Here is a 24533-nt window from a genome sequence, read left to right on the forward strand (position 1 = left end):
TTTCCTGAAAATCTGTTGGACAGGCTATTGGAAAGAACAGAAATTATTTTTCATCATTAAGCTGGTCTGAAAAAACACCATTACCAATATATAATTATCTGATTCTAATTCATCAGCAATTCAGAAACAGCCGGTTATCAGTTAGATTAGCACATGGTAATAAAGGAGAATATAGTGTGCCTGGTATATCTAGAATAATGAAGTACACAAACTTCTGCTTGCCCTGATAATTGTAATATTTCTGAACATAAAAGCAGAGTTGCAAAATTGAACTGCCTCGCAAGCAGGTTCCATAGTAACCTTCCAATAAGCTAAAAATAATGTAAAAGGTGTCTGCTGCTGAAACCTGCACTGTTCGTCAGCAGTGAAACCTTCCATCCTGCTCCACTTTGCAGTGTTTCTGTCCCCAGTTAGCTCCTTGAAAAGAACCGAGTTAGCATGCCTGGGAAATAAATCAATGTCTGGCTCTGAACTTGTCTGATATATTGTAGACTGTGCCACTAATGTTGTTTTTTCCTTTTCTCTCTCATCATGCTATCCTCCTCACCCCCCAAAAAAAAATCCAAAAACATTTTGATGCACTCAAGGCTACCTACTGTAGTTCCCCTGGTAGCCAAAAAGACTGTAAATATGTAAAACAAAATTGGGGTCAGTATACCTCGATATTTTACTCTAGTTGAAAGCAGAAGCGCTCTGTTTTCTTTAAGGTCCCTGTCGCTGTCATTCAAGGCCCAGTAGTACAGTATGTACAGAAGTAGACACACCAACACACCAAGTTTCAGCACTTGTCCAGACTTGTCCAGACTCCAGCCTGAAAATAACATTTAACGTTTAAAAAAGTACATCCGTTCTAAATGAATTAAGTAATTAATTTGTTGCAGTTAACTCAGATCCGCTTGAAAGAGACACACAGATAGGGTTGTCTGTTGTACAAAAGTAAAAAGAAATAAAACAATTGGAAAAACTTGTATGTGAAGACTTCGAGAAGTGGGGTCTTATCAGATTTCCAGAATGAGTAATGTTTGTTTTAAATTAGCTCTCTTATGTTTGGCTGAACATGGGGCCATCTCATTGCTGGTTTGGAATTCCAATTAAGATCATCATTTGATAGGTCAGAAACATTCAATAATTGCTTTTAGGTTCTGAAAATAAATATAGGCTTAATATTTTCACTTTTTTAACTTTCTACTATATACTGTAGAATCTGATCATTGTATATAAAACTAAACCATTTGCAGTTACAGTATATAATGGAGTTATACGTTTTGAAGTTGCTATTTTGTGCACTACGTATTTTTAAAACGTTAATGACAAGTGCCTGCTTGAATATTTTGTGAAAACTTGTTTTTTAATGTAAGATTGTCTAACAATACTGAACCAAGTAAGTAAAACCCCATGTTAAAATAATCACATGAAATTCACAAACAACATTATTTAGTTGTTTCGATTTTGAAAAATCACTTTTCTAAAAAGGTTTATGTGAATAATGTAATTTTAAGGTAGAAAAGGGCATTAAAAGCATCTGGATTTCAAACACATTTTCCTATGTGTATTTTATCCAGAATATTGAAAGGGTTTGCATACCTACTGTACACTATGTGCTGTTTTCTGATGTGCGTTTCTGACAGTGGATAACACTGTCCTTTGTGTTTTACCTCATAGGAGATCTGTATTTATGTACTGCTCTGAATATTCCTAAAATATTAATTCAATTTACCTAATATTTACTGTCACAGTGCTATCTGTATTTGTCTGTTTGGATAGCTGGTTAATCTTTATTTGCAGTACAGTATGCAATCCTCTGCAAACTTCATTATCTCTGGTAGCAGGCTAGGATACATAATTCATTAAACAGGCATCTCCTAAGTACCTGTGACTAAACAGCTATGATTGAAATTCAGTGCTTCAAAATGCGTCACAGGTTTCTGTAACACAAAAAAGCTTATTATCCTTGCCCTTCCCATAGATATATCCATTGAAATTAGTTTCCAAGACACAATATACTTTAAAAAAAAACCAGGAATAATAATGTGTTTCAATTAACATTGATTTATTTTGTATAGCAATTTCTTATGCAACACCAAATTTTTTTCTTGTTTCATTTTTGAACAAATACAGTACAAGCTTGTTTAAATGCATGGAACACCCATTGACTCTTCTGGAATCTGTAGTGCCATGCATTCTATTGTCTAGACTCTTGAGCTCTGAATGTCTGAGGTTTTATGTGATCCCCTACTCCTCTTTGTCTTCTTCTGATATACTGTACCTGGTCTGCTGTTGTCAAAAGTACAAGATACTCTACGATGTACAGAATACTTTTAAATGGGGGGATTAATGGGTTTGAGAATAAATTCTTGCTGTTTCTTCTATGGTCAAAAATGTTGCATGAATCAAATAAGCAAGGTTAGATGAAAAAGAACAATGCTTTTTGGTTACTTTGTAAACTATAGCACAGAAAAGTTTTGTTTTCTGGCTGTCTAGGCGCATTGTTCTCAAGATGTGAAATGTTTGATCATACAAAGTAACATATTTGACAACATATGTAACGGTGCTGAAACTGCACCTTTAAAATGAGTAATTATTCAATATCATTGCATAGAAATGTCCACAAAGAACAGAGCCTATAATAATGTCAGATTTGTGCCATTAAGCTTAATCATTGAAAAAATAAAAGATCAAAGCATTGGTTGTTGTATTTCAGTAACCATTTTCTTGGTCTTTCCAGTAATGTTCATATAATTCAACAGTTACATCAAATTCTCTGATCCCTTTTGATCTAAAAGGTAATCAGGTGTTTTTGCAAGAGTGGGGAATATTATTATATTTATTTTTAAATAAAAAAAAATTAAAAGCAGTGGGGAATATTAACAATGTTTGCTACCTAGGAAAAGTCTTTTTAGAAGGGGATCAATTTCTCTGTACTATCTTTAAGAAGATTTCTTTTTACAAAGCAGAATATGCATGTTGTACAAGACGAACACCCTTGCCTCTGTTCTCCTTCTGTTTGAGAGCTGTGTTCACGAATTCTGAATGTGAGCATATTATTAGTTAATAGTTACATTTTAACATTATTCTCCTATGGGTTTAACAGCTGGGAAGTACAAAATTTGAAAACACTTTCCAGTTTTATGTTGAACCTAAAAATCAGGTTGATACTTTTCCTCAAGAGACAAAAAATGTCAAAGTGCTTTTACACCACTGCTAATTAGTTTAGAGCCTTACATAGTATTCCAGCAGTTAAACAACTGAGAATTTTATCCCTGTGATTCATATCCCTTCAGTTTCATCGTAAAACTTATGGATTTAGATCAATTAATGGGTAAACATTTGTCCTGCCAATGAAAATATTTAGAAAGGACAGATAAAAGATAGGAAAGTGTGGTTTGGCAGCAGTTGCTGAGCTTTGGCCTTTGTTCTTTCATCCAGTTTCCAAGTCAAGATTCTTGAAATTGAAAGTTCCTCTTCCAGTCACAGATTAAAATAGCATTGAAATGCATCCTGGCATTTCTTTTCTTGGCATTTTTTCTGCAGCAGTTAAAAGGTTAGGTATGATTTTTACCCAGTCTTTTAAATGCAACATACGTGCAGTACAAACCCATTTACACAAGTGTGAAAGATTTGGGTTTCTGTTAGGGTGTCTTAGGAAACTGCGCATTCAAGACTCTACTACAACATGGAGGTAATGAATCAGGATTTATTTAAATTTTCACAGCAAAACAAAACAAAAAAAAAATATAAAGTTTATCTTTGTATGAGCACTATCTAGACTTCCTCAGTTTCCTCTCTAAATATACATCCGGGCAGCTTATCTTCTCACTGGCTGCAGCACAAAAAGTCTCCTCCTAAGAGAACTTTATGAAGGCCACAGGTTCGTCTATCAGTCGCCTCCCGTTTTGCTTCCTTCTCCCTGTAATCGCATACAGTAGCAGAGTTCAACAGCCCCTTGGAAGTCTTAGCTTCCTGGTTCAAAATGTCACCCGGCCAATCGTCTTTTGCCAATTGGTCATGTGACTGAAGATGACAGGCTGCTCCTCACTGCTTCTGGAGAATGACATTCGGACAAAATTCTCCAGCTTTGTCTGAACCGACGGCTGTCTCACAGGTCACCATATTTCTGAAAGAGTGGTAGTAGATTTCAGAGTATTCCTAACTGAATTCAGACACAGACAAAACAAAAGCATCCAAAAGGTGCTTCTGTTCATCTTTGCGACTGACCACATCCTTAAATAAAATGGCTCATGGGATCTGAACATATAAACATATAAACATATAAAAACACTGCACAGTGTAGGAGGCTTTTTGTAGTCTCTTCAGCAGGTTCCTTTCAAATACCAAACTACCAACTGGCGCTGTGATGCCCCATACATACCACATGTTCTACTAATTACCCCCAGAGAGAATGTGATTTCTTAATCTTTCACCAGTTAGGTAATTAACTTTTTACCACCCACTGTGTCATCCACTACCATCTGTAAGAGGGTCGTAGGTTCGGTCAAAATGGAAATCCTTGTATGAACTACATTCCCCAGAATGCTGCTGCCCTCAGTCACCTGACCAGTTCGGGGAAGGTGATTGGTCAGGTGACAGTTAAAAACCAGGAAGCAGAGGCTCCTGCTTGGTTGGACCTTGGTTTATTTTGCTTGACTCTGGATCAGATAATGAGTTGCAAAACCGGAGAGAACCAGTCTAAGAGAGCTTACACAGAAGCATACAAAGATCACGTTTGCTTCATTTGCAAAGGATTTCATTGTGCAGAATTGTAAAGATCTCCACAGTTAATGGCATTAGCTTTTAAAGACAGACCATCTGCAAGGTGATTTTGTAAGGGGAAAATGAAGGGAATCCATGTGTTGAGCCATTTCACGCTACAATTTCAGGATGTGAATCAATCAGGATATGAGTAATGTGACTCACATCTTTCATGAGATGCCAAATGGAACATTATGCAGCGTGGTTTTTCGATGACAACTACGGTACCAAAGCAATATTTGGATGACTCATTTATCCAAGAAACAGCCATTTTGACAAATTTGTAAAATTTACTGTAGATGTCTAGATGTGTAATTCTTGATACTTTAACATATGTGTATAATTACAACTGTAAAAAGTGTTTTGAACAATTGTGTGGAATCTAACAATTTTTACTTGATTTTTGTATCAAGTAAATCTTGTAAGGGATGTTTAAGAGAGAACTTTTTAACGGATATGCCTGGGTGCTTTTCTGTAGACAGCTGTTCCTTTCCTTCATAGAAGAGTAATGCACACATATTTCACTGCTCCAAAGATATTGGGAAGAAACAAGATTTATTGTAAATATATGACAGTCTCTTTTATAGGATAGAAATATATTGAAATTTCTTTTTTCTTCAAATTGCACATCACTTTAGTTGCATACAGTATGTGGAAAAACACAGATTTGTGGTAGTATAGATTACTTTATTGATATTATTTTCCTTATTCCTCTTGCGATTCAGGAGTTCAGTGTGTAATTGTTCATGTACAGTAAGGGGAAATCCTGCTCTCTGAGTAATACTAATAACATGACAAATTAATAAGATAAAGTGTATTTTTGGAAATTGTTTGCTTAGAGTGTGTGCTGGTTGACTATCTTCATTATCCTGACAGCAGACAAACTGTTTTTTTAAGAAATGTCATTTTTGTCTAAGGTTGAAAAAGGAAATTAATTTTCTAGAGTTTTGCATCTTCATGAATCTTGAAGCATTTAGGATTCACTTTTAGGATTAGCACGTACTGTAGGATCCACTTCATCTATGACTGAAGTGCAGAACCCACCTGGGTGACACATGGAAGTCGTGATGCACTCGCAGTCCCACTGCACAGCAGATCATGTAGAGAGCAGAGAAACTGCTCTATTTCACAACTTGAATTAAGGGAGAATTTTTAGATGAGACAGGATCTACAAACACAGATTGTTATTTAAATAGGACACCACATTTAACATCCCTAATCTTAGGAAATGTGCCATGGGATCTTTAACAAATAAATTGTCAGGACGTTGGTTATGGTCTCATACAGTATGAAGGAAAACACCTTCTTTGGCGCAGTGTCCCTGGTTACCAGAGTGGAGTATTGGTTTTAGTAATTCTGGTCTAGAGGCAAGACTGACACTGGTTTTGTCCACCAACCGCAGCCTGGTTTTCTTTGGGGTTTACCTTGCTTATCTTTTGAGATCTGGGATAACCGGTGGTACTAGTCATTTCTGACTCACAAGCTTTCTGTAGAATGTGTACAGGTATATCTGTCTTCATTTGTGTGGAAAGAACCCTGCATACAAACAAGAGAAAGTGACATTCACCCGACACTAATAATGTTAGAGTCAAGCCATTTAAGTGCAGTTTAATAAATTCATTTGAAACTATAAGAATTGTATAATTTAAATCCAGAAATTACAACTGTGCATTACACTTGTAAGCACTTACTCAGAATGCAGTGTACAATTTATGTTTTCAAACTACAAGAAAGATATTCCCACTATGGAAACTGGAAACTGTGTGGCGGTGCATCTAAAGCCAAAAACAGCAGGACTTTCTTTTTGCAGTGGGTCAGGAGTATGGAACAACATACAGTATAAAGTAATTTTGTTGAAGCAGATACCTGAGCTTCATTCAAGAAACAGCTGGATGAGATCCTTGGATCAATGAGCTACTCAGATAAAAAAATCAAACAAGTGAGATTGGTTGAATGTCCTCCTCTCATTTGTAACTGTAGAATTAAATTGACAGTATTCATGATCGTATGAATTAACAAGGTGCACATTTCATATTAACATTTGAGAGTGGGTCATACGCTTTAGTTCTTCACCATTGGCCTGATGGTGCTGAATAATTCCATGGGTCTCTTAAAAAACTTTCTTTAAGGCATTCGGAAGGTTTGGTAGATTTGTAGGTTCTGTGGATCTGCAGAATAATCAATTAGATTTTTATTAAAAAGCATGAGAAAATGTTGAATTCAGTTCTCTAACATATTGTTATGAACATACTGTACCCATTATGAGCAAACGAAATATGGTTGTTGGCACCTTTACTGTACATTTTCGCTATGCCCTGTATAGATTCAGTCCTGTGTATTGTAGTTTGAAGCTTGATTGAAAGCCTCCACTCTGTTTAACAGCAAATTGATCTGATTTATTTGAAATATGCTTAGATTGCCATTTGTAGTGTTTCATCTATTAATAATTTAACCCTTGTCTGGATTTACTGTAAATCTGGGCAGATGTCAAGGATCCATTATTCTGTTGTTAATAGGCCGCATGTCCTCTGTAGTTCATTTTAAAGTCAAGTGCAGTGCTTCTGGCTTAAAGACATGGTTTTATAGTGTAATGTAATCATATTGAAAATAAAATATTGTTAATGTTATTTTAGTCTCAGGAACCTAGTAAGGTGGTTTATATTTCCTTGTAAATTGCTGTGAATTAGATCGCTAAGGTTTTGCTCTTCCACTGAATGCCTTAGCAAATGGTAAGGGTAGGGAGAATACACAGCACTCCTCTAATATGAAATGTACTATAACAGAGCGTTTCACTGCTTAGCAGATCAAGCTCTGTGTCGTGTTGCCAAGCATGTCCTCTGGAAATGAGAGGCACTGAAGGCAGCTGGGTGGGGACTGGGCTTTGACTTTCCAATGACAGACCAAGGAAACAGCAGCAGTCTCAGTCTCAATCATATAATATGAAGAAACCCTATACTGCATGGCTTGCATTCCAAAGCCGGTGTTCTGGCACACTAATAAAGGCATTCATACAATGTGAACATCAATGTTGATTTTGCAACAGAGACGGTACTCAGCGAATGTAAAACGGTTCATAAAAAATTCAGAGAGCATTCCTAAGAAAAGGAATATGATTTCCTGGGAATGTTTTACCATTGGGTAACACCCAGACAACATTTTTAACTCAGTCTAAAGAAGCATCTCATCATTAATAAATATGGAACACAAGTTATGCTGGTGCTCAGTTAACTTTTATAAAATGTTAACAATTGATCCCTTTATGAGGTATATATTCATTTTCTAAGCTTTTTAAATCTTTGTATTCCTTTCTCCTATGGTATTTTGTTTGCTTTCGGTGATCTGGGTAAGGATTTAGGCAGTACTCGGAGGTCAGAATGTGCTAGCTCAGTGTGGAAATTAGCCACAAAACCAGACAACACCTGTATTTTTACAAATAGTGCTATTGGGTCTTTAATGACCAGGCAGTCAGACCATGGATTAAGGTGCTACTTCCTTCAGCGCAGTGTTCCCTATCACTGTATTGTGGCAGTGGTTTGTTCCAGTGCTGCTGGATTCTGGTGTCCTGTCTGTCTCCTGCTGCACCCCAGAGCTCTGGAAATCTTTCCCCAAGGATATCAGAGAGTGGCCTTCCCTGATCCCTTTCAAATCCTGACTCAAAACCCTTTTCTTCAGAAAGGTTTTCTATTAAATTTGTGTCCGTATCTGCTCCTTGCATCTTCCACTGCATCTCTAACCTCATGTGGTGGTTAGAGATGCTGTCTCCTAACGTGTATTATTATTATTTTATACTGAACCACATTGAATCATGCCACCTATAGTACTGGTCCATCCACACCCAAAAAAAAGACTGGTCCATCCACACCATTGTCTTCATCATTACAGGTTTCCCATTCCAGTGATGGGCCCAACCGTGGTACGCTTGTTCAATATGTCAGACTACAAAATAAACTTAAAAATAAACTATAGTGTTATAACTGTCTCCCCGGAGCCCTGCCTTGCCTCCCCTTCCTCTACTCAATAAAGGTTTTTACCCTCTCAGCCGTGGACTCCCAGAGGTTTCCTTTCAGTTAAATGAGGTTTTTCCTCCCCCCCAGTACTGTGCAGCTCTTTTGTTTTTTGGGCATCAGGAGCCGCCCGTGAAGGGGGAGGGGGAGTACTGTCACGCCCTCTACAGCTAGAGGGCGCTCCTACTCTGTCCTGTTCCTAGTTTCCCTGTGCTTTGCTTGTCCTTCTGGTGTGTCTTTGTGTAGGGCTATACTGTATGTTTCCAGGTCACCCTTTCCTCCTCGCTCAGCATTGAGGGATCGGATGTCTTGAGAACCGCCGAGTACCAGGTCGTCTCCTCCCAAGGGCATAGGTTTCTACCCGACATCGTCTGACCTCCCGAGCCCGGGCTAACCCTCGTTTTGGAATGTGTATTCCAAGAAGAAGGAATCAAAGTTGCTTCCCAGGAGCTTGTGTGATGATGACTTTGGTTTTCACGATCTGCCATGCTACTGTCCATTTAAATGAACATTTCCTGGAGCTGCCCTGCTAAGACTCCTATTGTTATGTTGCTTTTAGAATGGCTGAAATTCCAGACTGTTACCTTTGCATCTTTCTTCTGTCAGACACATACTGTAAAGATTTTAAGGTTGCTGTATGCATAAACAATCATATATACAGTAATTATAGAATATGTACTGAACTTCCAAATGGTCATATTATTAATTATTGATTTTGATTGATCAATTGATTTGATTATTTGTCATTATTTTCTTACTTTTCTGCCAAAAAATAATGGAGTACTTGAATTTGATGTTTTTAGAGGATAAAGAAGAGCTTGGCAAGTGTTTACAGTCCATTTTAATGGTTTTCAGATCAAAATGGATTTCAAAAGAAATAATGTAGCTTATTCACTCTCATATCCTATAAACATTCCTGGGTTGCCAACTGACCTTCTAATAATACAGTGACCTTTCCTATTTTGTGACAGGTAATTAATCAGATGATACTGTTTTCCAGTCCTATTTGTACTGTATTATGAATCACGAGCAAGTATTTATTTCTTAGTTCTGTAGTGGACTAAAGTTGTTAAAGAACAAAATGTGGTAAAAACAAAAAAAGAGGATGTTTTTAAGGACATGACACCACTGATTACTTTCTGAAGACCCAGAAAAGTGCCAACAAGAATTGAACTAGATTGTCCACAAACTAAATAAGGATCAGCATGTCCTGGACAATCACACCATATGAATTGATATCAAATTAAAAAAACAAACACCACCAAGCATGAAGCCTTGAGGGACACCAATGTAACCAACTTTGTAGTTAGGAGGAACAATGTTCAAATAGAACAAATTATTTTTAGCAGCTAGATAAACGTTGCACAATGAGAAAGCACTTCAGTGCTGCTAATAACCAGTTCTGATCTATTCAATGAGATAGTACGATTAACAATTTCAAAGGCGGGACTGAAGTGCACAAACGAGAATGGATAAAAATACAAACTGTTTAATGGTGAGCTGTTTTGGTTAACATTGAAAGATGCATAAAAACGCAGAACTACACAATTTAAAATGTCATCTTGCATTTATTTAGCAGCTTCTAACAATTTTACCTGGAGATCACTCTGGCTTAAACAATATGTTCATTAATAATTAGCGGTTGGTTTGAAATGTTTTGTAGCACCTGTTTAAAAATCTTAGCATCAGTGTAGTAAGGTTGGTTTCGGCTACAGTAGCTTCTCCTTTTCTTGATGTTTGCACGACATGTTGCAGTAGTACTGCACCTGTACGTTTACGTTCACAATTATGTTATACATTCTGCCATTATTTGTTAAACATATTTAAATCTAAGAACAGTGTATTTAAAAGTATAGATTCAAAGCTGTGTTTTTCAGTGCTGTCATTGATCTTGTTTGTTTCTGTGATCAACAGAAAGCATTTTCTTTTTGACTTAGTCACATCCTATTAAGTCTGAAAGACTGTTACACACATGTAGGTATTTAAAAAAAATCTAAATTATGTTTTGTCTAGAAAATGTAGTAATTTGTCTATAGACAAGCTAAAAGCTATATAACACTACGTCACAGACTATATTATAATACAGTATGTGATCTTCAATATGTGCACAAACTTTTACTTCTGTTTTACCTTTTTTTTTCCTGTAGCCTGTGATTGTAATTAAAAACAGCTGACAACAGAATATAAGTCATCTAAATAATAATCTGTTACATGATTCAGCTGTTCTGACCCACTTCAGCTTGGTATCTGACTAATTTAAAATGAACGGGAACAAATTTCACTTCATTGCCAGAGCTGTTTACATCTGTTTGTCAGAAATAAATCATGTTTTTGAATCATGCTAATTTTAAAATGGAAATTTCCGCGCAGACTCGATTTGACAGAAGGTGCAAGGTGGTGCGGTAGTTAGCATTGCTGCCTCACAGCACTGGGGCCCTGGGTTCGATTCCTGGGAGTCTGTATGGTCTCCCTGTGTTCACATGATGTTTTTCCAGGCGCTCCTGTTTCCTCTCACAGTCCAAAAACATACTGGCATGATAACTGGCTTCTGGGAAAACTGGCCCTGGTGTTCCTGTATGTGTCTATGTCGGTGTGTGCCCTGTGATACACTGGTGCCCTGTCCAGGGTGTACCCTGCCTTGCGCCTGTTGCTCCCCTGTGACCCTGAATTGGGTGAAGTATTTAGAAAATGGATGGGTGGATGTACAGTATTTGACAGAGCCATTTTAGTCACTTGTAATACAGTCGGTATTTGTATACTGGATGTAATACACATTTGGATTTTCTGAAGACAAATTCTGTATGTGAACAAGTCTTTACGAAACACTAGCATCATTTATATACATATTGCACATCTTCTTTTAAGTGAAATGCCACAGCAATTGATCTAAATGATCTTTAAACGTAGTCCATGTTCTCGGAGTTGGTCTTCCTAACAGTGAAGAATAGAAGATGTGATTCGCCACCCTGAATACTGGACTGGTGCTTCAAGCAAAAGTGACATTTCTAAAGTGGAATTAAAAGTAAAAGGAAACATTTTTTCTGTTTTTCTTTGCTGGGCCACAGTTCTGCCTTTGATGTTGTTAATCGTACTATCTTGCTGAATGGATTAGAGAGTGTTGTTGGTATTACTGGAACTACTTTCTTGTGGTTTGAATCTAACCGCTAGAAAACAATTTGTTCAAACTGGGCATTGTTCCTACATCTGTTTACACAATGTTAAAAATGGATGCAACGTGTTTTTTTTTATCTCGATTCTGAAACATAATGTTATGCCGATTGTGTCTCTTCATCAAGCCCACAATAGTGTTGTTCATTATTCAAAATATTGAAGTATTGGACTCACTGCAGGTACTCTGGTCAGGAATTGTGATGTAATCGTTGATCCAGGCTTTGGACTTGGTCATGTTAGTAGTGATGTGAAGTTGTCTTTTGATCGACATTGGTTTTAGCCTCATATATCTCTAAATCTAATGCAAAAAATTTCTTGAAGCTCATGCATACTTTTGTCATTTCCTGGCTTGATTACTTTAGTCCAGGTCTTAATTTATATTAGAAAGCATGAGCTTATCTCTACTGTTCTAGTCTCCTTACACTGTATCTATTGATTTAAAAAAAAAAGAAAAAAAATCAGCTTTACCTTTAAGAGCTTAAACCTTGAATGGCTTGGCTCCTTATTGCATGAGTAAATTGTTTACTCCCTATGCACGTACAGAACATGTTGTTTATGTATTTTGGATTCTATCCTTCCTTTATAGCCCAAAACAAGACTCTGTTCTGTTGCTCCAAGGATGTGGAATAATCTCTCAGCTAATATTAGATCTTGCAAGTCAGTGAACACTTTCAAATCCCATCTTAAAAATTACTTGTATACACTAGTTTTTAATTGCGTTTAATCTATTTTATTAATTTGTGTATCTGTTTCTCTATATTTTTGCTTTGGCTTGCTACATTGTTAAGTGCATTGAGATGGCCATGGAAGCTTTATTACTGTAATTTTGTCTTCTTCAATTTGGAATAACCAATTAATTTATTTTCTATACCTCCCCAAGTTGGAGTAATTGCCAATCTCTACAACTCACATACTATATAGCAGGAATGGAGACCTAAGAACACTCTCTTCTGGCACACCCATCTGTGCCTTATGGTGTTAAGGTACAGAAATTTAAGTAGAGGTCAAACACTTCTACTTCCCTGTGTATAAAAGTTCCCTGACTGAACATGCCGCTGCACCCTTCTCTTCTAGCACTCTGCATCTTGCTTTCCCACAGTCCAAACAGCTTCACATATGCTGCTGCTGGGATGTTACCTTCATTGCATTTATCCAGGACTGCTGGTGCTTTCCTGCCTCTTCAGCCTTTCATTCTGCTTTCAGGTCAGCCAGCCTTCCAGAAACTCTGAGCAAATGTGGCACTTTTGTCCCCCTTCCCCTTCCCTCTCTCTCCCTAATCCTGCCCACTCTGTCCTTCTTCCTTCTTCACTTCCACCACAGGAACCCCCCGGTTGCGAACTCCCATTTTGCTCCGGTGTTGCAAGCACATGGGGTCAGTGTGCACCGGATCTCGGCTTCCACTTCACCGATCCTGATGTGAGCATAGGCAGATACATAGGTCCCCCCCCCCCCACACACACACTTTTGGTTGGCGTCCAACTATTTCAGTGTTGGCCCTAATCTCTTCTCCCTCCTAAAGCTACTAGCCACATATGTACTGTAACCGATATTTTATCTCTGCTGGAGGTTCAGCTTGGAATACTTTCTTATGCATTGCGCCTTCTAAATTAGTTTGCTTTGAATATAACTTCCATTTTTTATGTTCTCATAGAACCATGGATGACACTTCTCAAACTTTATCTTCAGTGGATATTGTCCCAGACCACTCAATCAGTGATTGTTATCTAGACTTGCTCCTATATGCTTCTTTTACGTCTGGACAGTGCTTTCAGACTGTGATTGAAAGACCTTGTAATTCCCCTGTGTGTTGCACAGCACTCTTTTCATCCCAAGTAACATGATTTTTATTGCAAATGATTAAGAAGCAGTTCATTGAGAAATGTGTGTCAGTATGTCAGTGTTTATCAGCAGCACTGATCCTCAAGAAATAGTGTTCAGTGTGAACCTTCTGTTCAGATTTGAATAGTTTCAAATTATTTTGTAATTTAAAAAATCGATTTCTTTGAAAAGATAAAAATGGAAAATTAACAGTGAATGAACATTTCTCTTTGATACTCCCATTCAAGCAGCAGGGCTGATATATTACCTGTTTCCAATTTAACATAATGCCGAGTACAAAAATGCACCACATTTTTTTCAGGTTATTTCAGCTTCATTTCGAAATGAATTACTTGAAACATAACAACGACTTTGATACGAGCATCGTATCGTGACAGTTGATGCATTTCTAGCGAGTCAGAACTTGTAAATCCAGAGTTAGGGCATTCCGAAAAGAACAGAACATGTCATTTTAGCGCAGGTTTCAAGCTCAAAGCGTAGGAGGAGGCGAAGGCAGTCACAAGGAGTCGCTTCCTGTTGCCCGACCTCAAGGTTCCCGCCTGAGGGCAGAAGAGGGGTCGCCCCCCCTGATCCAGTATTGATGCATTGATTTTCTGTTTCTCCTTTTTATAGGCCAGCGCTGCGGTGAGAGCTTACAACAGTAAAGCGCAAGTGACCATGAGCCCTGGCTTTTCCTCACAGTGGAACAGTAGTCAGGCTGCCTGGAACACATATCCCTTCCCTCGAGCCAGCCTCCACTACCAGTCACACGGCAGCTACACCTGCTGCCCTGGGCAACCTGCTGTGAGTAGGCTCCACGCACTCCCTTGCTGCCTTCTGTGCTTTTGCACTGCCCTGCTGGGGGTTTGGCAGCGGGCAGAAACTCACGTCAGCACTGCCAAATGTTTCAGGTCCGATACCACCATAGCAGACAGAAAAAAACCCCGGTGCCACATAGCTCCGTTGCAATGCCAGGATGCACCGCCCCCGATTTGATAGATGTGAGCGACATGCTTGTCAGTTCATCTCTGTTTTCAGCTCCCCTGAAGATAGATGTTTACTTGAACTTGAATTTCAGGCAGAACAGTTGGGAATAATTTTATACCAAAGTTAGTTATACAGTACAATGTGGTAATAAAATTGTTTTGTTTTTTTTTGCTGATTACTTGGTGACTTTTACTGGATGCCTTTGAGAAGTGTTATGCCGATTTAAATACTTCTGGTATTTCCTGCTTGAGTTGAAAACAAGCCTGCCTTTGTTTTGCTGTCTGTTTCATTAATTGCATTAATGTGTGAAGATGAATATAAATATATCAGAAGCATTAAAACGTCTTATCATGCGTGATATGATTTATGTGGGTATAATAACATAATTAGAACTCATTTTGGAATCTATAAGCAAATCAGCTACTCCAATTAATTAGCATGTTCTTTCTGGAAGTGGTAAACAGATATTTAAAAATAGCTCATCTTTGTTGCTTGTGGGTTTGTAATTGGGAGTGGAGGGGCAATGGACTTCTCTAGTGGTGGCCATAATGTCAGCAGGTCACCTGACAGTTTTCAGTCATGGTGCAATGAGTGCATTTTAGTAACATTTTGAATGCATGAATACCATGAATTTCTGCAACTTCATTATTATTTGTCACAGATTATGTAGTTGAGTGTTATGAAGTGCTTGATAGAGACTCAGGTGGTCGATTTTTATCGGTACAGATTTACTTGATTTCAAACGTAGAAACGAATGAGGTATTTGCATTTAATATAATGTATTAAATGCAAATACCTATAATAATAGAGACCAATGAAATAATGGGATGGTTATCAGCTGCATATTGTTTCACATATGATGAGGGAGTAGCTATTTTACATGTAGACCAACATACTGTAGGCAGACTGTGAAACAAGATTATCAAACTCATTTTTGATGGATGAAAGCTGTCCAGTTTTTAGCAAACCAAAAAAAGTAATTTTTCACACAGGTGATCAATAGAAACTGCATAGATCAACACAGGCTGACATGTTCAGTTTTCATAAATAAATTACTGTGTTGTGAAAAGGAAATACTTCAACTTGAGGAAGTACATTAGTTCATGCATTTTTGATTTTTTTAAAAACTTTATGGCTCTGGAAAAATCCATAGACTTTACCATGAAAACCTATAAAAAATATTTGAGATGCTTTCTTTCCCCTGAGATCTGTAAAATGGTTACAATAAAAAATATTAAAAAGAGCTTTTAAGTATAGCGTGACCCAATGCAGTAAAGTTACCAGACCCATTTACTTAGTTCCATATGCGATATACTCAGGGCTCATGTGTGTGGACACTCTGAGGAAGTCCAGTGCTGTGACTGGGATGGTGTAACACAAGCTGTTCTTTATGCCTTTCATGTGTGTACTGGAGTTTACGTCCTTGTTTTACATGCAATTTTGCATGCAGATTTGATTTGAGAATTTAGCTGTTGGCTGCAGAAGCAAATCACAACTGAAGAACATCTGTATGTTGATGAACTGTTGTGCGGGTCTGCTTTTCCATTACAGTGGGAAGTGCTGGCCATGTCAAGCTGTCACAGAAAGAAGACTTCAGCATTACCGCGGTGCATTGTCTCAGGATTAGCTTGATTGAGGAATCCGTTTACAGTATGAGAAGCATGCAAAATGCTGCCTTTTTTTCTCCGTGTGAAACGGGTCATTTATCAATTCAAACAGATGCCTTTATGTTGAATAGTCTGGATGTTTTGTTTAGGATTTTGTATGCGTCTAAGATGTTGAAATCGTAGCCTTTTATTGCTGATGCTAAACAATTAAATCAAGATCTCCACTGGAATTTTCCTATCTAAATTCCTTGAATATTGCGTGATTAATATTAATATAAATGCAGAAAGCTCTCCATCATATTTTTCCTCATTTTCTTTATGAAGCCGTGATACAAGAAGATACGAGGTGCAGTGATCACCACTTTACAAAAATCTTAAAAAATACATCTCTCTAAAGAAGCAACGTCCTACTTTGAAAGACTCAAGGAACGAATTATTTTCTAACCTTGAATAGAGCAGGCCACTCATAGAGGCTTGATTAGAGTATTCACAATCCTCAAAGGCATTGCAGCTGTGAGAAGTGGCTTCCATTTTGGCTCAAACCTTTGTGGTGTGGCTTTGAGGCAAGATGGCCGCTGAAAGACTGGAAAGAGCTGCAGAATTACTCACACCTGGGCTGAACGAGGATAGAGCCCTGTGAGGGAATAGAATTCCATGGGAAAAGGAGCTGTTAGGATAGGCATTCTATGGGATTAGCCATAACTCTAAGGGTAATCATGAGAATGAAAGCACAGTCTACTTCTAGATTCCACCTGGACACCGGCGCTTGCAGTGAGAACATGCCATCTTGTTACAAAGGAGCAATCCTGGCCAAACCTATTCAGCTGGGGAGGACACTTTAAGATAACACCCCGTCTGGAAAAAACCCTAACTTGGTCGAACCGGCAGTAAGAACGTTGATTCTCAAAGTGTATTTCGGTGATTAAGCTTTATTGAACTCTAGGGGTGCTAATCGTAGACAAGTTATCATGTGATTAATACATGACCGAAATGAACTCAATGGGTTCATGAGAGGCTTACAATTAAAACAAAGGCAATCGATAGTTTTTTCCTTAATAATTGGCTAAATTGCCTCTGAATAGCAGTCCTTGAATGCTTTTTGCAGAACACCGCCATAGCTAATCCTGAAAAGTAAAAAAAAAGGTTGCTGGGAATCCAGGAGCTTCGACAGAAAAGGGTTCTGTCATCGAAAAAGTTTGAGAATCACAGCTCTAGTGGATTATTTTCCTGATAACTCTCAATTGTACTGTCTATATATTTATTTTGATAGAGGGAATAGGGAAATATCGATTCTGAGTGAACATTAAAAAATATATTTTGATTCTTTCTTCAGATAAAATGGAGTTGGTCCTCATTTCCTCAAGTAGAGAGCAACACAATTTCTGCAGCCTTTCAGTTTCCCACATCTGGTTTTCTGTAAGTTTAACCAGTAACTTTGTTTAAGAGTGTCCCGATTATACAGGAATTGGAGGCTGATCACTGTAGTAAACTTCTGTTGGAAGGAACAGTGAGTGCTGGCTTGTGTGGAGCCACACACAATTTTACTCAAATAATGAGTAAAATAGTCAGCTGCATACTATTAAGTCAGATTGATTATTGATATTGATTATTGATAATAATTGCTTTTTTGAGGTTGCGGTGTCACTGAACACTTTCTTAGACTGTGCATTGTGAGCTCACATTGAGCAGAGACAACGAAGAATTTTGTTTTTATCTTATGATCGTAACAAAGTAAAGACATAGTGAGTCCGATCCATGTGCCATTGAATAAGAGTTTAGAGGAAAAGATGCCCAAACAACTTATGTTTATCCTTCTGTTCTGAGAAAATTATTTGCTTATTAAGTCTTAACTTTTTTAAACTTATAATCGGAGTCTGCAAAGATACAGTGTGTTTCTGTAGAGTGTGCAATTTGCTTGCACTTGCATTACTTGGTGACAAAATACTTTGATTCTCATAAACAACTAGTTTATTTATAACATTATAATGCTCTGAATCTATTATAGGTTATAAAGTTTATATAATAGAATTTATAGCCTCTAATCTAAAGTGGTACTGTGTAAGATAGTAAGAATATAATTAAAAAACAGTTTAAAGGAGTAAGGAGCAGAATAATGGTTTTGGGAACAAGCCAGATCCATTTAAGTTTGGAGGGAAGGAATTTTCATATTAAGTCCAGGATTATGAAGCTTTAATTTAAATGTCCTAAGGTGTTGTTGGAGGTTTTGAAGTGTTAGATTAAATGTGAGGAGTTTTCCAGCTGTTGAGAATTAGTACTACAGGCGTGAATGTAATATGAGCTTGTTCAGAACGTGCAGTAATATAGGCAGTATGCCATATGAGTCTTTATTCCACAAACTAATGACATTTCTTCAGGACTTTGTTATTACCACATTTCCAAGGAAAACCTTATTAATTCCCAGTGGGGAAAACTCATTTATGCAGCTTGTGAATAGCATTGAATCTTGTGCGCACTTAAAAATGCAGTAGGGATTTATTGCTTTTCAGAATCTAATGAAAAAATATGCCATCCTCTTTAAACATAGTTCACTTGACTTCTTTTGCAGAGAATGGAGAAGTTGTACAGTTTAAACTTAAGTCAAGTAAATGGAGCCAGGCATTCCCCCAGCTTACTTAAATATTAATCCCATGTCTCCCCCCCAGTCCTCAGCATGGAACCACGACAAAGCATCAACAGGGTGAAGTAAAGAAGGACTTAAGTCCACCTGCAACATCTTCTTCAAGTCCTTTGTTGACCAGCACAGTGTGACAGGAACATTGTATTGAACTTCCTAGTCATGTATGGAATTGAGTTTAGTCAGCTGTAACGGCCACTGAGCAGTACCTTTTGGGATCTCCTCTGTTCGCCAATTTTGTCGAAGTGAATCACGGACAGATACTGTAGAGCGTGCCTCATCGCTACTGATTGGATAGCTGCATCCAGAAGGACACTTCATGTGGTCCACAGCACAAAAGAAAGTATTAAAACTGCGAGACCTAGAACATCAACAAAGTAATGGACTGTCCCTCATGGACTGTACTGACAATGACTGTACAGAGCACTGTCATGCATCTGTAGCCCAAGAACTCAGGGAGATACAGTATGACATTGACATCACTGCTCTGAGTGAAACCCAATGTGCAGGAGAAGTGCAAGTCAAAGAACATACTGTAGAGGGGACTATACTTTTTTATGGAAGGTGAAATCAGAGAAAGAATGTCAAGCCCCAATGAGTCAGAAATGCCACCAAGAAAGAAATAATTGAACGCCTGTGTGAGGTCTTTGTTGGAACTGATGAGTGAATCACAACCTTTTGGATCAAATTAACAGAGAACCAATATGTCTTGGCGATGTCCCTGTACGCTCCTGCTGTAGAGTCAGACGATGAAGCCAAGGAAGATTTCTGTGCCAAGCTCAGCCGGATTCTTTGTGAAATCCCCAAGCAGCACAGATTCTTTCTCCATGGAGACTTCAATGCCCGAGGTAGAAGAGGTGCCAGTTTCTGGACTGGAACCATTGGCAAAGGATGAGCTGGAAATATCAACTCCCACAGCATTCTTCTCCATCACAGATGCTGAGAGCAGGGGCTCATCACGACCGACACCATCTTTTGCCGTCTTAATCATGTCTGTCAGACTCTGAAAAATGCAGAGGGATCTCTCTCTGCGGTGCTTTGCAGGTGAGATCATTCCAAGAGTTTTCCTCAATCATCCCATTTGATGAAGAACCTGATGAACTTGAATGAATAATTTTCAAATGTACAGTAGATGTGTATATAAAGTATGGGGCTTTAACAGTAGCATACTGTATGTGTCCTCCTTTTTTGATTTTATGTTTCATTTGGATTTTTCTTTCACTCATTTCCCTGCACTGTATGTTATAACAAATTTAGAATAGGAAACCACTTTATGTACTGTACTGTATGTCTCTTTCATATCTGCAGATGCTCAGTATAAAGTTGATGTTATTGAGGGACGTGCTGTAATTTCAGCTTTGTATTGGGGTTGCTCTCCGCGCCAGTAGCTGTATTAGGAAATATGTGTAGCTACTGTAAATGTTGTCTCATTATAAAACTAAAATAATCAGAGTCATTTCACTTGCAGTGAAGTGGTTAAATAAAATCAATATCCTTTCTTCCCCCCAGGTAGCGGTATTGAAACTGTAATTTATTATTCAGTGATGACAAGCACTTACTGCACATTTGGCCCGTCCATCAGTTTTAAATCACCCGGCCTCAAGTTGAAAAGTTCTTGTCCTTCCATTTTTTGATTGATTTTAATGTATTTCCCGTAACTGAATATAATGCCTTATAAAACTGCATTTCCAAATGTAACTGCTTAACTGTTGCAAGTTATCCAAGCTGCCTTTTTCTCACTTCATCCAGCCTCTTCTTTCCTGTCCACCGTTTCGTTCATCGTGTCTGGTACTGTACCGTACTGTAAAACATGCGTCGGTACTGTACATGCTTTCCCCTGCTGCACTCTCTCATCATTTGTATTTAAAGAGAAACGTGTGGTTGCCACCAATTTGCTGATTTTCGGCGTTTCAATGCCAGGTACAGAAGAGTGAAGATTGCAAACAGTTCTCTTTTAACCCCAGAATCAATTCTTTAGGCAGAAAAGAAAATCACATTTTTCCTATAATACTGGAACAGAAGAATGGTTACAAATTGGAGGAGGACATTTGGATAATTTGGTCATTTTAGTCATAGTTAGAAGGTACTATTGACCAGAGACTTATCCATTTCTTGAAGGAATCCAGTGTTTTAGCTTCAGCAGCTTTTCTGCCTAGATACTCCCCCAACCTTTTGAGTAAAGAAGTGGCTCCTGTTCTCAGTTTTAAATGCACTTACACACAATGCTTCAGGCCCCTTTGTAGTCTTTTCTGATCAAGAGTAAAATACGTTCATTTCTTTCCATTGCTAGGAATAGGCATGAATAGGATCACTTTTTTAATTTCATTTTGTTTTCCTTTGGTAATTTTTACGTCTAAAGTATTTACATAATATTTCATTTTTTAGTTCTTCACCACCCGCACTATGTGCTTTCTGCCCTAGCACCTTGTCTGGTTATTGTGTCCTCATGCCAGTACTAGAGATTCAGTTGTTATAATTGTCTTTTTTGTCATTTTAACATAAGGTCACGCATTTCTGCACTACTGTCCTTTTGTTTATGTGTTATGTCAGAAATAGTTTGTATACTGTACATAGTCTTGACCGTGGAGCAGAGTGATGAGATTATATCACAATGTAGAACAGGCTCTTTGAAAGTGAATGGTTCAGGAACAGCTAAGCAATCCACTTTGGCTCAAGAACGGAACTGCACTAACTTGCATCTACTTTCAAGAATGTTATTAACAAAGTCATTATTTTTTTCACTCAATCGTGTGTGCAAGAAAGGTTGAACCCAGAAGGCATTCGGATATTAGTAAAAGCACAGGGTCTCTTTGTTCCTGCAGCACATTTATTGCTTAAAAAAACCCACTTCAGAGTCATGAATCCGAAGACAAAAGATGAAAACAAAATACCTCCGCAGGTGTCTGTCTCAATGTGTGAGCATGATATATTAGAAATATTTTCTTCTTCTCATGTTTGACACATCTTTCAATATGGCAGTTAAATCATCCATTACAAATAAACAGCCATTTATAAAACCTGACAACACTCAGGAAACCATAGTCATTCCAGAAAGCTAATTACCAACCTCGGTTTGGAGTGTCTGATGTCCTCAGTCACTCTGGACCACCAGCGAATTTTCCTAGAGAGATGCCTTGACCTGCCTTCTAAGCATGGAAAAAGCATTGTGGAACTGAGCAAGCTTTTTAATGTCAATGGCCGGTATTCAGAAAAGGGATGACTGGTTTGGACCTATTTGTTTCCCCTTCCTTTAAAAAAAGGTGCAGTAGCTTCCTTTGTACAGAAGTAGAATCTTCAGGATGTTGGGAGAAACGTGGAGATAAAGATAATAAGAGTTAGAAAAATATAAATCAGATTATTTAATAAAAGAATACTGCTACCACTAAGCTCACGTAAAATAATAAATTGGTCAAAACAATGTCTCAAAATGTCCTATACGGTCTGTGCTACCAAAACTGAAATCTCTGTGCACTTAATAATAAAGATAATTTATGAATTATGAAGATAAGTCAATAAATAAAGTGAATTAGCAGTTTAATAATACGTAGGCCGCATATGAAAGTTTTACTGTCCTGACAGCAGTGTTAGAACAATCTAGACTGTTCCTGTTATATCTGAAAGGCTTAGCAAGATTGGGCCTGGTCTGTAATGAGATGGGAGTCCTCCAGGAAATACCAGGATCCTGTTAAAAGTGGTTTTGGATCAGTAGGTGGCACCAGGAGCTCGGGACCAGAATTTCAAAGCGGTGACCAGGGACAAGCGGTGGTGTAGGAGGCGTTAGATTGAAGTTCTGACTAATGAGCCTTGTTTTTTGGAGAAAGGGACCCACTTTCTCAACCCTTTTCTCAATCCCGTCTGTTGTGAAGCACCGCAGGCGTTCTGCACCAGGTGGAGCAGTTCAGAGCAGATTGGATAAGAACGTCAGGTACAGTAGGAAAGGTTGTTCAATCCCAGAGTGGACCTTAGTGAGCCTACAGGGGTAACCACCACCTACTGGTTCAAACAGCCTATGAATATAGAATGATTTATTATTGTATAGACATGTACTGTATACTGTATATAAAAGAAATCTGAGATCACGTAAGGTTATTCTGTTATACTTTTCTGTAGCCTTATAAACTTTTTTCCCAGGATGGGGCTGGTCTCGTGTATATCGTGTGTTCACCCTACGTCCCGAGAGTTTCCAACTCTTTCATTTCCTCCCTCAGTTCAAAGGCATGCTGTGCAGGTAAATGAGCCTTTATAACTTGCTCCTGTATGCAGTGTGTAGCCTGCCTCTCTGGCTCTGGAACTCTGACCCTGTATGGAAGTACAGTAAGTGGTTACTGAAAATAGGTGGATGGGTGATCTAGTGGTTTGAAGAATACAGGTGATTTTGAGCTTGGTACCGTAATAGAGATGAGTACCTGTCTTTTTGTAGGTCACACTCATGTAAATGAAAATGACAAGGTTCTAGTGGACTTTCACATTTCTGCACATAGTGTAAAAATAAGAGGCAATTTTTTTTTTGCAAGTAGAAGCACGACTTGCATAGCAGTACATGGACTTCACATGAGTAAAATCACATTTTTACTTTTGAAGGACTTCGGCAAGTGTGTTGCACATATCGTGCTGACTGGACGGTTTTGCTTTTACTTACTAAAGCTTTTTCTTGCTGTAATAATGGGGCGGAGTAAAGATGCACTTGGGTAAATGGGTTCATGACTGTGTATTGGATTATGAGCCCTCTTCTCCGATACTGCTGTACCTTGCTTTCTTCAAATCTAAACTGTCTTGACAATTTGCCCTCTTTCCCTTTCATCCATTGTCTGTCTTACATCCCTTTTTATATTTGCTGTAATATTGATTGATTTGTGTGCCTGCCTAGGATGTTTAACAACCTGCAAATAAATGAAATTTAGTAATTATTAATTTTGTGTTGCTTTGTGTGGTTTACAAACATGGTGAAGACTTGATTGGTAGCTGTAAGAGGCCATGACACACCTTATACAGTCTTGCTAAATTTGATTTGTGTATCCTCAATGTGATAAAAGGTATACAATATGCCTTTTAATTAAGAGATAAAACTATTCCCATCAGAAATACAAAAATAAGAAAAGCCCCTAAATATGCTGTCAGTTGTAGTGGTTTTTGTGTTCTTTTAAAGTGGAGCAATCATCTTTGTCACTGGTGTGATTAGGATTTAATAGTACCTCTTTAGACCTCAGTTTCCTGAGAGACGGTTCCAAACAATTAATTCTGAGCTGATCAGCTTATCAGCAGAGTTCATTGTAACAGCTTTAAACCTGTTCAAGTGTGACAGACCATTAAAACTTAGGAGAGGCTTTTAAATTGTTCCAAAAGCTTTTGAAAACAGTTTACATTTAGCTCATGAATAAGGCACCTTAACACTTTCTTTTTCTGACATGAATTTACAGAATGTGTCTTTTGTGTTTTAAATCTTGCCAGCTGGGAGACAGATGAGATTTTAGGTGGGTGTCTCTTCGTGGTGTGGGACATGTAGCACATGGTTCAGAAAGGTTTTTTTTGCCTTTTTCAAAGGTGAAAATCGTCTCTTTAACA

At 38.0% G+C, this 24533-nt stretch overlaps 1 protein-coding gene across 5 annotated transcripts in view; it reads left to right on the forward strand.

Moving 5' to 3' along the window:
• Positions 1–24533, forward strand: part of rbms3 (RNA binding motif, single stranded interacting protein) — a 359271-nt gene that overhangs the window by 83900 nt on the left and 250838 nt on the right. For 3 of the 5 annotated variants that reach the window (XM_088602080.1, XM_088602079.1, XM_088602081.1), the window contains exon 4: positions 14376–14546. The exons of the other annotated variants lie outside the window; for them this stretch is intronic. In XM_088602080.1, the coding sequence (XP_088458206.1) occupies positions 14376–14546 (171 nt within the window). The remainder of the gene's footprint in view (positions 1–14375; positions 14547–24533) is intronic. 5 annotated transcript variants of the gene reach the window in all.

The sequence above is a fragment of the Lepisosteus platostomus genome, chromosome 12, assembly GCF_059453375.1.
Source record: "Lepisosteus platostomus isolate fLepPlt1 chromosome 12, fLepPlt1.hap1, whole genome shotgun sequence".
Classification (NCBI taxonomy): Eukaryota; Metazoa; Chordata; class Actinopteri; order Semionotiformes; family Lepisosteidae; genus Lepisosteus; species Lepisosteus platostomus.